The sequence below is a fragment of the Colossoma macropomum genome, unplaced genomic scaffold, assembly GCF_904425465.1.
Source record: "Colossoma macropomum unplaced genomic scaffold, Colossoma_macropomum, whole genome shotgun sequence".
Taxonomy (NCBI): domain Eukaryota; kingdom Metazoa; phylum Chordata; class Actinopteri; order Characiformes; family Serrasalmidae; genus Colossoma; species Colossoma macropomum.
The window spans coordinates 36,956,123-36,973,064 of record NW_023494792.1 but is presented as its reverse complement, the minus strand read 5'-3'; the positions used below and the strand labels follow the sequence as shown (position 1 = coordinate 36,973,064).

The window sequence follows — 16,942 nt, the reverse complement described above, 5'->3', positions numbered from 1 at the left end:
TTGACTTTGACGTGACGAATCTTTAGACAGGTAAGGAATTGTCATTATTAATTGTCAGCTGATTCCAGAGCAAAACAAATTTTCTGACTCTTTAAACTTTGTATTAACACTCAACAACTTTCAACTCCTCTAAGCAGCTGGCTGAGGACCTGAAAATGTTGATGCTAGGGCTGCACGATAAAACATATATTTATCATTACTGCAATATGAGTTTCTGTGATAAATACATAGTTAGAGCAGCAAGAACAGAACAAATCTAATTACTTCATACATGTGGTGCCAGAGAGACATCTTTACATTATCAGCACAAACCGCTACAAGTCTGCTCTTCTGCACTGGAACTGAACCCTGCTCAACTGAACTCAGCTTAACGGAAATTGAGTTAAAACAGCGTGCAGCAAAGGGGAAACCATGCAGCACACAAACTAGCTGAGGCTCTACTGTTTTTCTGCTAGCCAACTGAGCTACTGAAGCCTTCAAAATAAGAGTCCTGGACCAACTAAGAACATGGTGCCTAACTACACTCAACCAAAAGCAAGAACATTATTTTTAAACTAAATACAATGCAGCATGTCTGATGCCACAATATTTAATAACTAATAAATAAAAAATAAATAAAATTAAATAATACTATGTATTTGTTCTTGTGTGCCTATATAAAAAATAAAAATGAATTTATTTTTTTGGTTTTGTAGTCCTTATAGAAAAAACTGTTGAAGTAATTCTTACTGTTTCTTAGCCCTTCAATGTACAAAAAATGTGCTTACAGTTCTGATGTAAGTAGTTGTTAGTATTTCTTTTTATTTTGCAGAATAGTAAATGGTGCTTCTGTAGTTTTGCTATTTGTTTAAAGGAGGATTTTAAAGAGAAGTTAGTTAGATTTCTGTTTACACATCTTAAAAAATGTCTGCACCTGCATTACATTCAGCCAGGGACAAATTATTCTAATAATAGTTTATTGCTTGTCATATTGTCATTGTGATATCTGACAGCTTTATAGAATATCGCACTTTATGTCAATATAGTGCAGACCTAGTTGATGCCTATAAAGCAAGAATATCAAGATATTGTGATATACACCAATCAGGCATAAATTATGACCACCTCCTTGTTTCTACGCTCGTTGTCCATTTTATCAGCTCCACTTACTATATAGGTGCACTTTGTAGTTCTACAGTTACAGACTGTAGTCCATCTGTTTCTCTGCATACTTTGTTAGCTCCTTTTTACCCTGTTATTCAGTGGTCAGGACCCCAGTGGACCCTCACAAAGCTGGTACTATTTGGGTGGTAGATCATTCTCAGCACTGCAGTAACACTGATGTGGTGGTGGTGTGTTAGTGTGTGTTGCGCTGGTCTGAGTGGATCAGACACAGCAGTGCTGCTGAAGTTTTTAAACACCTCAGTGTCACTGCTGGACTGAGAATAGTCCACCAACCAAAAATATCCAGCCAACAGCGTCCCGTGACCACTGATGAAGGACTAGAGGATGACCAACACAAACTGTGCAGCAGCAAGGTAGGAGTGTCTAATAGAGTGGACAGTGAGTGGACACAGTGTTTAAAAACTCCAGCAGCACTGCTGTGTCTGATCTACTCGTACCAGCACAGCACACACTAACACACCACCACCACGTCAGTGTTACTGCAGTGCTGAGAATGATCCACCACCCAAATAGTACCAGCTTTGTGAGGGTCCATTGGGGTCCTGACCACTGAAGAACAGGGTAAATGGGGACTAAGTATGCAGGGAAACAAATGGACTACAGTCTGTAAATGTAGAACTACAAAGTGCACCTATATAGTAAGTGGAGCTGATAAAATGGACAATGAGCACAGAAACAAGGAGGTGGTCATAATGTTATGCCTGATCGGTGTATGCTTCTAGCTCGCACCTTACACTGTCCAAAATGTAATTAAGACATATAAGTGACGGGAAAGTCAAGTTAAGTTCTGGAAGACCCATAAAACTCCCACATTGAACTGCTCATGTTCATGTTGGCCAGAAGGGCATAGCAAAACCCCCTGTGACAGCTAAGGACCTGCAGGAAGGTTTAGTTGACACAGGAGTGGTGGTGAATCATTCTACTGTGTAGCATTACTTGCACAAACATGATCTCCATGGAAAAGCCATCAGGAGGAAACCTTACCTGCAATTTCATCTCTGAATATCTGAAGTATGGATTCCACTAAATATCAGCATATTCTGGAAGCACATGTGACACAGTCAGTCAAGTTACTGAATCTGAAAAGAGGCAGTTTTCTACAATAAGACAATGATTCATAGCATACCTTATAATGGGGCAGTCATGGGCTGGAGGTTAGGGAACCAGCCCGCTGACTAGAAGGTTGCTGGTTCGATCCCCTGAGCTGACAGTATGTGACTGAAGTGCCCTTGAGCAAAGCACCTAACCCCCAGCTGGGCACTGCAGATAGGGCTGCCCACCACTCTGGGCAAGCGTGCTCACTGCCCTCTAGTGTGTGTGCATTCACTAGTGTGTATGTGGTGTTTTATTGCACAGATGGGTTAGATGTGGAGGTGAAATTTCCCCATTGTGGGACTAATAAGGGTCTCTTAAATCCACCAGGATCTACTTCAAGAAGGCAAGCTGAAGCTTTTGGAATGGCCCTGACAGTCCTCTGAACTGACTTTGAAAATTGCTGGAATTGTGTAGGTAGATCTTAAGAATTCTGTGCATAGAAAACAGCTTAAGATATTACAGAACCATAATCATTCTGCAAGGAAGAGTATAACAGAAAAACTCCCTGCTGAAAAAATGTTGGCAAGGTGTGCTATCTGCCCAAGCAGGAGTTACTAAATACTGATTTAGCAGGATGCCGAAATCTTTGCACATGGCACAATTACTATTTTAAGTTTTCATATTACATTTTTAATTTTATCAAATATAAAGTAACACTGGACTGCAGGGATTATTGATGGGTTGTTTTTACTGAATGAATAATGAACAAAATATGTAGTTTAGAGATCCCCAAACTTTGGCATACAACTGTAACTGGGATAAACCTGCCTGGAAGAAACACAAGTAAAGAGGAGAGTCTACAGGTGTAGATCAAGAAGTCTGAAGAATATGGAGATATGAAAGAATCATCTCACACCTTGGCAAACCCGGCAAGGGAGGGTGAAATACTAAATGTAGGGGTTCCAAAGTTGTTAAATTGTCATTTTTTATTGTTTATTATTTAAGGATTATCTTTGAAACAGGTTATGTTTCTGTCATTTAAAGTGCAAGGTCAAGCTGAAATACAATATTTTGTCAGCCTTTTCTGCTCATTTTTTCCAAGGTTGCCAATAATTTTGAAGAGCACTGTCCATCCCTGGCCTGCCATAATTGAACCCAATTAATCAGGCGAGTTGATTGGCAGAGACACATTTCTTCCTCATGGGAGTCAGGGCCAGAGGCTTCTGGGGGGTCAGACTCTATTTCCCTGGTATAGCTCACTGTGGTAGTTGGCAAGCTCTTCACTGGCTTAAGTGTCTGGATGTTGTAGGGTTGTCATGGCTGACATGCTTCAGCAGTGTTGCGTGAACCTTAGGAACAGAACCCTTGGACAGGCAGACTGGAGTATTGGTCACTGTTTTTTTAAAAAAAGGGATGTATGCCAATTACTGGGGTATTGTACTGCTCAGCCTCCCCGGGAAAGTGTATGCCAAGGTACTGGAAAGGAGACTGACCGATAGTCGAACCTTGGATTGAGGAGGAACAGTGCGGTTTCCAACCTAGCCGTGGAACAATGGACCGGCTTTTCACCCTAGCATGGATTGTTAAGGGTGAATGGGAGTTTGTCAACCCAGTCTACATGTGCTTTGTGGACTTGGAGAAGTCTTACGACCGTGTTCCCCAAGATATTCTGTGGGAGGTCCTCCAGGAGTATGGGGTGCCAGGGCCACTACTCCAGGCCATTTAGTCTCTGAACATCCAGTGTAAGAGCTGTGTCTGGCATTATGTGTGAAGGCCGGAATGTGCAGTTTCTGCTTTTTGCAGATGATTGTCCTTTCCATCGCATGGATGCCTCCAGCACGCACTGGAGTGATTCGCAGCTTAGTGTGAAACGGATGATATGCAGATCAGCACCACCAAGTCTGAGTACGTGGTCCTCTCCTGGAAGGATGGCATGCTGGACCTGCCCCAGGTGGAGGAGTTTAAGTATCTCAGGGTCTTGTCCACAAGTGATGGGAAGGGAATTGTGAGATCGGCCACAGGCTGAGACAGGCGGCAGAAGTAATTCAGTTGCTGTACCGGACTGTAGCGCTGAAGAGGGAGCTGAGCCATAAGGCAAAGCTCGCTGTTTACTGGTTGGTCCCTATCCTCATCTGGTCATGAGCTTTGGGTAATGACTGAAAGATACAAGTGGTGGAAATGAGCTTTCTTTGCAGGGTGGCAGGCTACACACTGCTTGACAGGGTGAGGAGCTCTGTCATCCGGGAGGAGTAAAGACACTACAACTTCACATTGAGAGGGGCTGGTTGAGGTGGTTCGGACATCTGATTAGGATGCCCCCTGGCCGCCTCCTGTTCGAGGTTTACCAGGCAGGCTGACTGGGAAGAGACCCTGAGGTCATCCCAGGACCCAGTGGAGGGATTATATCTCCAAGTTGGCCTGGGAGTGGCTCGGGATCCCCCAGACTGAGCTGGAGGAAGTTGTAGGGGCACAGGATCGCCTGGGTTTCTCAGCTTTCCTTATTGCGACCGTGGCCCTAGCTAGATCAAACAAGTTAAGAAGATGAATTAGATGTGAATCCAACACACATATAAGATTTACATAAGATTTTTGAGGAATTTAAGTGAAAAAATAGAACTCTTTTAACACTCTGTCTCCCCTTCCCCCGTGTCACTTTTTGTCTCCCCATACAGGCCAGATGATGTGCTGTGGCAGCGTTCCCATGATGCTAGTGTGCTCCTCCACTGTGTGCTGTGGCCAATGGTTAGTCTGTTGGTGGGAACACTCATTGTGGTTCTCACGGTCTGTGCTCGTTCTCTGGCCGTCCGAGCCGAAGCTATCCAGAAGCGGAAGTTCTCCTAAGAATCAGCACAGACTGAAGGACTTTTACACACACATCGACTTCCATTTGGCTTCTGAGGTGCACCTTCTCATGGCTCTCGCTTCCTGCAATGCTGTGGAGCTGTGATTGCCGAACGCGGGGCATTTTGTATGTTGGACTTAAACCCAGGAAGCATGGTGAGTGATGGTGACATGTAGCCTTGGTAAATCTTAATTACTGGGCCTAGTCGAGGACAATCTCGTAAACTTTTCCTAGGACTAGAAGCACACATGCAAATGCTTGTCGGTTTACTTTGTCTTTGATTTGTGCCTCATCACCTGGTTTGATTTTGCTGGAGTTCATCCAACAAAATAAAAAATGCTGTTTTTAAATGATATTTGTGGTTATATCTATTAAGGCCATAGAAAAACTTAGTATAAACAGCAGCTTCACTGTCTCTTCTGTCTCAGTTGCTGATAGTGTCCTGGTATTTCGTTTTCATTCCGCTTTGGTGTTTGTGTGCTAGCTTCTTTTCCTTTTCACCTCTGTGATGTGCCATTTATGTCACTGTAGTACTTATTGCAAGCAATCAGTGGCATGGTGGGATGCTTTACGTAGCATTTGCTAATGTAGCAAGAAATATTTTGTGTACTGAGCAGCTATGTTTTTGGGCACCTTCCTCTACCTCATTCATGTTTCATGCATGGCCAAACATGTCATTAAAAATCTCTAAACTCAACTATGTTATGAACTCAAGCGAGTGTAATACCATTTTCTTGTAGTAGCCAATGGTCTACCTTATATTCTAGCCATAGTGCGAGGCTTCTTAAAAGCTAGACACAGGATATGTATGAGCAATATTGTGATTTATTACTTTTTTGTGGGGGGGGGATTTTTACAAAGTTGTTTTTACAATTGCTTGAACACAAGACACTCCATAGTGTTCCATACCTCTAAATACAAATCTCAAGACTGTAGACCAGTTTCATCAATGTCTGTCAAAATCAAACCCAACTTTTTCAAAGAAAGCCAATGGAGTGGCACAATGGTGATATGGTATATATATTTAAAGCGCACTAGTTTTATTAGCGTTGGCTCCAGTTTAGATATTTTTTTTCCATTATACATTACCTTTGAGTAGATATATTTGTACTACAGCATTGTAGACTTTCCAGCCATAAGCTACCACTCCTGTAACCTGCAGTTGCCTTTAGCTGTCTTACAGTTACTATACACGTATCTTAAATGTATATGTGCATCCAACATTGTATGTAACCTAAATGTGCAAAAATCTTCTCTTCTCTGCTCTTCTGTTAATGCTGAAAAATCACGCTCTGCTGAGAGAAGAGGTTGTGAAGTGATTGTAAAACCTATTCAGTCTGACAATGGAATAAGCTCATTGAGCTCTGTATGGCAGTATTTGACCATAGGAGAATTTTCCTTGGTAAAAGTGTGTAAATGATTAATAATGTGTTGAGAGTTTGGAAAGTGATGTGATTTAGCCTATGCTTCAAGCATAAAGCAGCAAAGGTGTGGATCACTGGCTCAGTGCAGCATTTCTGAGTCTGGGTTTTTCCATGTCAAATGTCAATTTTTGTGTTCAAGCAATTGTGTTTTTTACGCGTGGAAACATGCTTAAGTCCCTCCCCATCATTTAATTATTCAGAACACAGTTTCCAGCCTGTTCCAGCAGTACTCCGCTGCACTACTCCTGCTCATGTCTGCTCTACTCCTGCTCAAAACTGATCTCAGCCTTGAAAAACCTAGGTAAAAGTCACATTTTTGCCAAAAACATTTGCTGTATTCTAAAGTCAAAGTAGTTACTGCCATCAGCAGATGTGAAATATGAATTCAGATTAAATATTAAACAGTATTCATCTGAAAGATGAAATATTAAAAAGAAATATATGAAGTGCACTTTTAGGCTTCTTATTGGCATGATGCCAGAATTACTTTGCTTTTTAGACTTTATACTCCACAATTTGGAGCAACAGCAGGACGAGTGTGCGAAGTCAATATGAAAACATCAGAAAACATGGCTGCAGACATTTTTAAAAAGCTTAATGTTAAAAGGTGCTGCACCATCACCTTTCTTTGAATGGTAAACAGTGAAGATGCAGTAAATTAGCCTTAGAACAAAGAAAATATAGCACTGTTATTTTTGTGCTACATCTGAAGTGTGTCCTATGATAAATGATGTTGGTGCAGGACATTTAAAAAAAGTTGAATTCATTTCCCAACAGTCACATTTATTAAGATGCCAACCAGTGGTTTGCAGTTTCAGACTCTCTGGCAGGAGTGCAGCAGTCTAATGCTTGGGGTACTGCAGTACCTCGCGTTTTCCTGCAAAGTTTCAGAACTTGTTGATTGACCGATTTCAAATTGTTTCGTGTTTGTGTAATGTCTGATAATGTTTTTTTGTGAAAAAATCTTTATTTCTTTTATATGACTCTGTAAATGTTAAACATTTCAAAGTTGAATATTTGTTAAAAATTGTCCCCATTTCTTTTGTTAGTATTGTTACACACTTAGATACATCCACCTTGTAGTTTATCAGCTGCTTTAAGTTCAGCTCTTAAGATGTGAACTGGTCAGTGTACGAAAACGTGGCATCTGTGTGCAATAGCACACTGACATTTGTAAACCTGCCAGGGTCCATCCTTGTACCAGCGCAGTGAAGAACCTTATAGAAAGATAGTATTTTCCTATACAGTATGGAAAAAGTTTGTAATTTAAAACTTGATAAATTTAAATTTATCACCAGTACTCCCCTCTTTGTTTTCTGAGGTGTCTCATTTGCCATCTTTTAATGGAAACTAGGGATGTGCATTCGGACTAATTTTGAAATTTGAGAATCTGCAAGAGTTAATGAATGGATATCCAGTTAACTGCAGGGAAGGAAAACACAAAGAACAGCTCCAAAAAAGTTTTTCAGCAGTAATTATTGTAGGGCTGGAGCTGGAGGCTTATTAACACTCACACTGGTGTTAAGAGGCTAAGATACCAGTAGCACAAAAATACCAGAGGAATACATTTTATTATTCAAGAAAAGGGAGAAAATTGGGTAGCGGCTGCCTTTTCAGATGTGACGTTTGTTTTCTTCAGTAGATCATGTGACAACATGTTAGCATATGAGAGAAATACAGTGAATTTCCACTGCTTTTGGACCTAGCTAACATAATCTAGAGTAGTTAGCCTAGTTTGCAAAAAAGCCACCTTGTTACCCATGTCCTTAACAACGCTTGTTGTAGTACTCGAGTCTGTTAACTAACGTTAGTGGTCTCGTTCTCGTCTTGGTCTCGACCTCTTGGTCTTGTCTCGGCTTTGGGGTTAGGTGGACTCGGAAATTGTTGTTGACACTAGCCGAATCCGATGCCTCCGTCTGAGACAACTAGGAGCTAAATTATTATTGTGCTTGTATGACATGTTAAGTAATTGTTTGTTTCAGTTTTTTTTTTCATATTTATCGCTGTTAGTAATGAAGGTTATTTATACAGTTTAGCTCATCACTTAACTTTGTGAGACTAACAGGTGTTCTCTTCATAAAACTATAGGAAGGATAGTTTTATAGCCTAAATCACACAAAGCTCAAGCTTCTGGTTCACCAGCTTCTTGTTCAAATATTCCCTTTCCATCTCAAATGATGCAGCAGTTACATTCTGGTGCCTCAGGTAACTCTTTATCAGAAAATGTTACTAGCATCAAAATAGTAATAAAGTTACAGAGAGCTAAAGTTCACTGCTATATTATATTGTTTATAAATCTGTTAATAGAACATCATTAATTGTAGTTTATCTTTGGCCATTTTCTGCTGCATTTTTTTCTCCATCTTCACATGAAGAAATAAGTACCCCAAAGATTTAGTAAGTACTTATGCACATCCCTAATGGAAGCCATTGTTGATGGTGAAAACTAGGCATCTGAATGCATCCTATCAGAGTAAAGTGGGTAGGGAGGGGGCAACGCTTTGACTAAAACTCATAACTTTGACTGAAACTCGTAACCTGGAATTTCCAACCTTAGACTAGGAAAAGCCTTCGTAAACACCCGCTCAACTGGGAATTCCTACTCAAAGTCAGAAAGTTGTTTTTCTGAGTGCAGCGTGTGGTGTCATATCAACATGGCTGCTCAAACCATCTAAGTAATGAAGTATCACTGTTTGCATTTAAATGAGATTATTGTAGCCAAAAGCAGTTAAGTGAGATTATAGTAGAATATAGTACATGCAGACACAATAGTTGGTTAAATCATAACATTGACCATAAAGTCTGCTGTCTTGAGAAGGTAAATACATCTTTGTTAAAGTTATCAGTCATAAGACTAACATTAGCTGGCTAGCTTATTGCTAACAATAGCTGCTTTTATGGAGACATCCGTGTTTTTTCCCCGTAGCCTTGTAGCTCAAAAATTCGGAGCTCCGACTTCCCACTTCCAAATGAACTTTATTTGTGGGCGAGCTCATTAGCTGGCTAAGCAAAATTGTAATGCTGCTAGCTGTGTAGCATTTAGCTTGCTATCTATCAAGCTAGCAAAGTAAACAAACACATGTACATCAGAAGCAAACAAATTGAATATACAGTGGTGCTTGAAAGTTTGTGAACCCTTTAGAATTTTCTGTATTTCTGCATAAATTTGACCTAAGGCTTTATCAGATTTTCACACAAGTCCTAATAGTAGATAAAGAGAACCAAATTAAATAAATGACACAAAAATATTGGACACATTAGTCAAGCCAAAAATGGCAAAACATTGTTTTGATGGCCATAACAAAAAAAGTTATCGTGGAATATTTTTTCCCTTTGATTTCTTTAAATGTTGAAGTTTTGTAGTTTTGTGGGTAAATTGGCAGACAACCTTTTACAGAAAGAAGAGTCAATATTTTTCCACTCAGCTCTGATGGCTTCAAACAGTTGAAAAACATTGTCAAGCTAGTTTGTGTTAATGTGAAACCAAATATTAATGAACAACGTGAAACCATCTTCATATATTCATTGTAGAGTAAAGTGAAATTGGTAAAGGATTTGTAAAGGATGTTAGAGAAATTCTTCAAACATAAAATGAAAAATAGAATGCTGGGTGGTGCAATGATGGATGCTTTATGGTTAAATAAATTATTTTGCACTTTGTAACATGAAGGCAGAGTGTGATTTGCTTGAACATAGTGACATTCAAAACTTGTCCTGCTCTGTCAGTGTTTGTCAGTGCAGTTTGCTCCCTCCCTTTCTCCTCTGCCTTATACACTCTACACCAAATAATCTTCACAGCACTCGCTCACTTCACAGCTTCAATCCACGTGCTTAGACATGACTAGGACAGAGCTTGGGAAGAGCACAACAAACAGTGATGATAGATTAACTAAATTTTGACATTGTCAGACCCAGTACTGAGAAATGAAACATATCAAACAGCTGCATTCTGAATAGAGTGGATTAGAAAGAAACCACGTGATGTTGGATCATGATATCTCAATGAGTAGTGCCTGATTTAATTCTTTAACAAAAGATCAATAAAAAAATGGTATTATATTGTTTGTAGTTGTTTAATTTTGAACAAACATGTGGTGAGTCTGTGTGTGTGTGTGTGTGTGTGTGTGTGTGCGTGTACGTCAACACTTCTAATTTAATCTCTTATTCTAGTTTGTGTGATGACATCAATGCGCATGATGCTAATTATGCACGCATTTGATGGAGGTTTCCATGGTAGCCATGCTTATCAGGGAAAGAGAAAGAGAAAGGCCTAGATATTCTAAGCACTCTCTTCTCACACTGTGCATACAATCGGTGAGAGCCCATCTAGATTGGCTATAATCTGCACATGTGAATCTCATATAACTCTGAAAAGATTCCATGTAGCTAAATCCATACGTTGCATTATGAGGGAAAATGGTGGAATGGTTTTGTTTCTGAACACAAAGCTAAATTTCAGAGTCAAATCAGGAAATGCAGCAGTGCTTGTGCTGAAACATCATGAAGCAGAAAGACATTAAAATTGAAGTATACAATTATATCAATCATTATTATTTGATATTTGAAGTTTTAGCTCCTTAAACTCAATACCGGCCACTAGGGGTGGGAATCTTTAGGCGCCTCACGATTCGATTCAATTACGATTCAGAGGGCTGCAATGCGATTATAAAACGATTCTCGATGCATCTCGATGCATCTTTTTTCTCTATACAGGATTTCCATTATTTTCGGGATTTCCAGTATTTTCGAGACTGGACGCTGAATCTCGGCTCCAAAGTGTGCAGCATAGCGCGAAAGCCCTGGTTCTCAATGACTGAGAACAGACAGCAGACAGCAGGTCACATAGCCCCGAAGTCTGGCCTCGCCAGTAGCGAACGAAAAAACAGAGATTAAGACGAACATTTGGAGGTCTTATTCGCATTTATAAGCAGCGCGGTTGATTAAATCTGCTGAGAGACTGTCTTTCTCTAAAAAGTTGCGAAAATGAACTCGCTTCTCTTTCGAATTTTCCCGTTCCACCTTAAATGGTGCAGCAGTTACATTCGGCGCCTAAGGCAGAATTTAAGGTGGAACGGGAAAATTAGAACGAGAAGCGAATGAGAAGCGACTTCAGCCTCGTAAAACAGCCGAATGCTGAGACATTTTACAAGAAGCTCTTCTAGTTTTGAAGAAAAGTTTTCTGTTGGAGATGGAAGGAAAGCGGCTATAGCTAAAGCTTAAAGCAGAGCAAAAGTAAATCTGCACTCTCGCTTATATTTTTAGCACATACTGAGACATACTGGACTTTAAATGTTGTGGCTGCCAAGGTGGTTTGACTTTGTTGAAAGGACAAAACGGCTCTTCTTAACATTTGGGTTGTGACTCCTGACCTAACCTGGCTTTAATGCAGAGGGAGCCGGTCGGATTTCTCACTCGTCCAATTGCGTTTTTGTTATGTGCCGCCACAGACTGTCCGGGCGCTGCACTTACCCACTTCCAGTTCCGCCTTTTGCGTTCCGTCAACATTACGTTATAAATTAAATATTTAGAAAATCGATTTTTGACATTTATGAATCGATTCAGAATCGTTCACGTCCGCATCGCGATGCATCTAAGAATCGAGTTTTTCCCGCACCCCTACCGGCCACACAATTTTCATACAGTTTGGGCCCCTTTGACAACAGCTTTGTGCACTCCTAGCTCTGAAGCAAACGGGAGTGGTCTAGGATCACAAATTAGTCAAAATTTCTGTGTGCGGGCCTTTAGGGCAATTCAAATATTACATACTTTGTCACATTGTCCGATAAGTTTTTTCTTTTTTTTTCAGACTACTACAATGATTTTTTTTACAGGATTACCTGAAGAGGCTATTGATCTGTTACAGTTTGCATGAACTGTAACTGCTACAGTGGCTGACTGAGAAATCCTGCTTTATGAAATACCCTCCAGATTCTGTATCTTCTTATTAAAACCAATTTATTTTCTTACAGTTTCACATAGTTTTCCTTTTTTTGCATTTATCTTGTTCTCTTTGCTCATTTTGTGTGAAGCACTTTCTGCTGCATGTATATCACAGGTGCTATACAAATAAATATTCACTAATGTCATAATAGTGGTGTGTCATCAGATCGAGAAACTGTGGAGATTAGAGATTAAAACTGCAGCATGTATATATCTCCCTCGATTGTATCAAGGGCACAGAGGGAAGTGGAAGGGCTTGTGAAATTACTTAGTAATCTAGATGATAAATACTCAGTTGTGACAAATGGGATTAGGCTGGGCCAAATCAGGGTGGAAGGGGGGATTTGTGAGGTCTAAAGGGAGCTCTACTTTTCTGACGCTGCAGACTGCTTAAATAAAGAGCCAAAAATAACACTGGAGAGGTAAGGCTCACTGAATCATGCCTTTGGGATGGATGACGATGAAAGATGGGGAGATAAAAAGCACTAGCGCTGTTACTATCAGTTATGGTGGTAATCCAGTAATCTGGTGATTATTTTAATGATTAAGTCAGTTTGTTTTTCCTTTTTTCAACAAAAGTGCAAACAATAAAAATGGATCTACCTGAACTCTAGCAAACCATACATAACCTTTCAAATCTTTCAAAATACTGAATTTAAATGGGTGTGTCTATCAAGCACTGTTTCCTACAGTAAGAGAAAGCAATAGGAGAATTTAAAATATTATCATGAAAATGGCCAAATAATTACTGATGATTTATCATAAAGGTATGTTTTAATGGCATATTCTTCTAATTATCAAGTTTAAGTAATTGTAACAGCTTCAGCGAGCATTCAGCAGTGCTGTGGCTTGAACACTGGTGACAGGTGGTTTGGTGCTAACATATGACCACACTTTAAACCTTTGTAAAGCAATTTAGGTCCGATTTGGAGTCAGTGAGTCATCTGTATAACAAGTGTGTGGTGGTTTGAGGCTGAAATAATCCATCCTGGTATCAGAATTTTTAGCTCCTTAACCTCTTTCTCCACTCATTCCTCAAAGCTGCACACATCAGTTTGTCAAATTACACTTTCTGCTTCATGAATTTCAACAGGAGTGATACTGCATTTCCTGGTTTTACTGTGATTACCAGCTTCACGTTCAGGAACCAAAACAAGCCACCACACTGCAATCTATGGATTTGGCTATATGGAATCTTTCCGGAGTCCTATGATATTCGAGCTTTTATGGTAGATACAGTCATACATGCCGACTCACGCTGTCTCTGATGAAACAATTTATCAGTCAAACTGAAGGAATTCATCTCAGCCACTGTCTTCTACCAAAAAATTCCAAGTTGCACAAATGACTGCGTTCATGACTTCAATTATGTTTTATAATGAAAGGACACAGTGTCACATAACACACACAGACATCTGACTGCAGTCATTTTTATTTTATGAAAAAGCAAGCATTAGATATGATTCAACTCATACATTCTGACAAAATGAAACATTCATTTAATTCATTAAATGGGGTCACATTCAAAAGCAGGGCATCTTAAACATTCAGATTGTGTGACATTTATAACCAGATGCAGTTTATAGGCCAAATAAACACTCTGTTCCCTGATCTATCTTCCATTGCTCCACAAATACTTTTTGCAAGGAAAGCTTTGTGGATTCAGTTAGGATGGTGCAATTTTATGTCAGCATACATCAGAATGAAAAAGTAATCAAGCTAAACATACATGAAATTATGATTTGAAAGGAAGAAACATCATCAAAGTCAGTGGTCAGAAAGCTCGTTTTTTTAGATAGATTTTATATGAAAGTATAATTTTGGGATTATACAAACATGACAAAATATGGCAAATCTAGTACAGCAGCATAGGAAATACATAAACACTGTGTCTACAGTAAAAAATAGCATCAGGAGACATCATCCTTACAGTATCATAAGCACTGTTGCCTATGGCAGAGTACATAGCTTATCAATACATTTTACGATGCACGTACATAATTTGCAAGAGGCTACAAGTATTTTTAACATCAGAGCTAGTAATATTCCACCTGCATACCACAATTCTTAGTGTTAGACCGTTTAAGTGACTTACATTTACAAAGAGAGTATGAATCATAATGGTACTGAATCATACACAATTATACTAAGATGATATGCTTTTCAGATATTTCCAGATATTCCATGTCCATACAACATCATTATCACTCAACCTACTTCATGTAATATATGAAAAAGATGAGAAAAGCCTACAACTTTCAACTATCTTTAACCCCTGAAAGCTTTCACAAACCTTGACTCAAAGATACATGCATACAAAATCAACTCAGCCATTATCTTAGCCGCTTATCCTTCTGGGTCATGGGGTGTGCTGGAGCCTATCCTAGTGGTTATTCAGTGCAAATTTAACTGTATAGAAAAATTCAACCACTGAATCCCCATTTTGAGTTGTGCAGTTTAGTGTTAATACATGTGAATGCTTTTAATAAAAAACTATAACTTTTATTCACACTCGACATTTAATCGAATCAGCAAAAATCAGTAGTTGTAATGATACAAAGTGACACGTTTTAGTGAACCATTATAAGGCTTGCATACAATAGTTCTAATAAATGCTAAACTACTACTGTGTGAGGTAGTGGCAACATAATAGCATTTAAAATTCAGTGGGTTAATGCTTGCTTAGATTAATACTAATGACAGTGACACTATATCTCTATACCACTATAACTATACACTATTTTCCATAGATTTTATTTTTTCCCAGATCAGGTAACACATTTAGAAAATACAGCACACTTAAAATGTTTAGATGACTTTCATGGCCAAAATAGTTCTTGACCATCTAAAATAAAAAAAGAAAGTCATCAGCCATTCTTCTGGCGATCCAAAATGTTCTGTATGTCTGATAAAGTATATGTGACTGATGGTAGTGTAACCTCTCATAAATGTGCCATTTCAAATAAAAAGTGATGGCATACATCCAAACCAGTCTTCTATTTTAAGAAATACAGAAATAAATGGAATATGAAATGGTATATGAATGGCTACCGTGTGTGTGAGAAAAGCTTGTAGAAAACCTAACAGATGGACGTACAGGAAGGAAAAAGCATGATTGGAATAACCCCACAGGCGCAGCTTTGGGACAGTTCCCTGTAAATCCACAGCAGATTTGATGGCTCTCTGGATTCAAGCGTCATAATCTCTCTGACTTCAACCTTTAACCATTTTGAGGCGGGGCGAGGACGTGTAGACCCTGTCTGGAAAATTCCACGCAAATTCGCAGAAGGGACTTGGCAAAAACCAGATCAATGAGATGCATTGAAAGGGGTTGTTTAGGGCCTGATCTTAGAGCAGTTAAATATAGCCTTGCCCCAGCAGAAGCTGACTGTAATGTATTTGTACTGTATTATGCTGAACCTAGTCTGTTTATTATCACAAATCTGAGTGCCAAATCAATAACATTTTTATAAGACAAGTACTCAGTCTCAATGTTTTGTTGAAAACAAATAAGCAGTATTTCTTATTGCTACACTCTGTATGGTTCGTAGAGCTACAGTACTTAGAAATTCATTACTTAATTTGTTTTTTATAAGTCAAAAGGTTTCAGGCTCACTTAAACAGAACTCTTTGTAATGGGTGTTTGTTTCACATGTTGCTCAGTAAAACATTAAGGCAATTTAACTTTACAATATACCATTAACATGATAATCATATGGAGAGGATGTACAGAGAAGGTTCACTAAGTTCCTATACTAAACAAATACTGATAAGAGGATAGACAAAAACAGAAAACAGAAAGACATCAAACATAAATATTCATCTACAGCAAACTTTAACATTTTAAATATGTCGTGAGGAGGTTGTATAAAAATAAATGCTATCCCTTGAAGATACTGCCGAGAAACAGGTATTTTTCTTCTCTTGTGATTTGTCGGGAGGCTTGCAGTTCTCAACGTCCAGTGTACACAAAATCTGAAGAAAAGGAATAATGGATTTATGTATGTGTGTATGTGTATATATATATATATATATATATATATATATATATATATATATATATATATACACACACACACAAGTATGCCAAAGTCTACTCAATAAGCAAAACACCAACTGGTGTTAAAGGGTTAAATAATGTGCTTAATGCTTCAGGACAGTACTGAATATGCACTTTGTCAGGCCCATTGCACCCTTCAGTCAGTGGAAATGGACCACCATAGATCCACCACTTACCAGATTATATGATGGTGGATGGTTTGACATTCTGAAAGCCCATAAGACGTTACTTTGACATCATTGTCATATCTCAATCTTGAATGATTATGCAAGGCCACACAATACTGTCTTTATCTGGCACCCCCAGGGCAGTCCACAGGGGGCATGCATACATTGGACAAACCCTTTAATAACAGTTCCAAGGCTGAGCTGCTCTCTCTCCCTTTTAATTAACGCTGCAATCTATTAAGTCAAACGATTGTTTATCTGCACTCTTTTTAGAACCTGCAGGGTAATTATTTGATAAATAACAGGTAAC

The 16,942-nt window shown here is 39.1% G+C and overlaps 2 protein-coding genes across 2 annotated transcripts in view; one reads left to right on the top strand and one right to left on the bottom strand.

Annotated features, from left to right (window-relative positions):
- The window catches only part of LOC118811362 (calcium-activated potassium channel subunit beta-4-like), a 35,732-nt gene extending 29,421 nt beyond the window's left edge, over positions 1–6,311 (top strand). Inside the window, exon 3 of the mRNA XM_036575520.1 lies at positions 4,872–6,311. Within this exon, the coding sequence (XP_036431413.1) occupies positions 4,872–5,040 (169 nt within the window). The 3' untranslated portion in view covers positions 5,041–6,311. The remainder of the gene's footprint in view (positions 1–4,871) is intronic.
- A 7,508-nt stretch (positions 6,312–13,819) lies between these two features.
- ptprb (protein tyrosine phosphatase receptor type b) overlaps positions 13,820–16,942 on the bottom strand; it is a 69,575-nt gene continuing 66,452 nt past the window's right edge. The window contains exon 31 of the mRNA XM_036577044.1: positions 13,820–16,380. Coding sequence (XP_036432937.1) covers positions 16,358–16,380 — 23 coding nt within the window. The 3' untranslated portion in view covers positions 13,820–16,357. The remainder of the gene's footprint in view (positions 16,381–16,942) is intronic.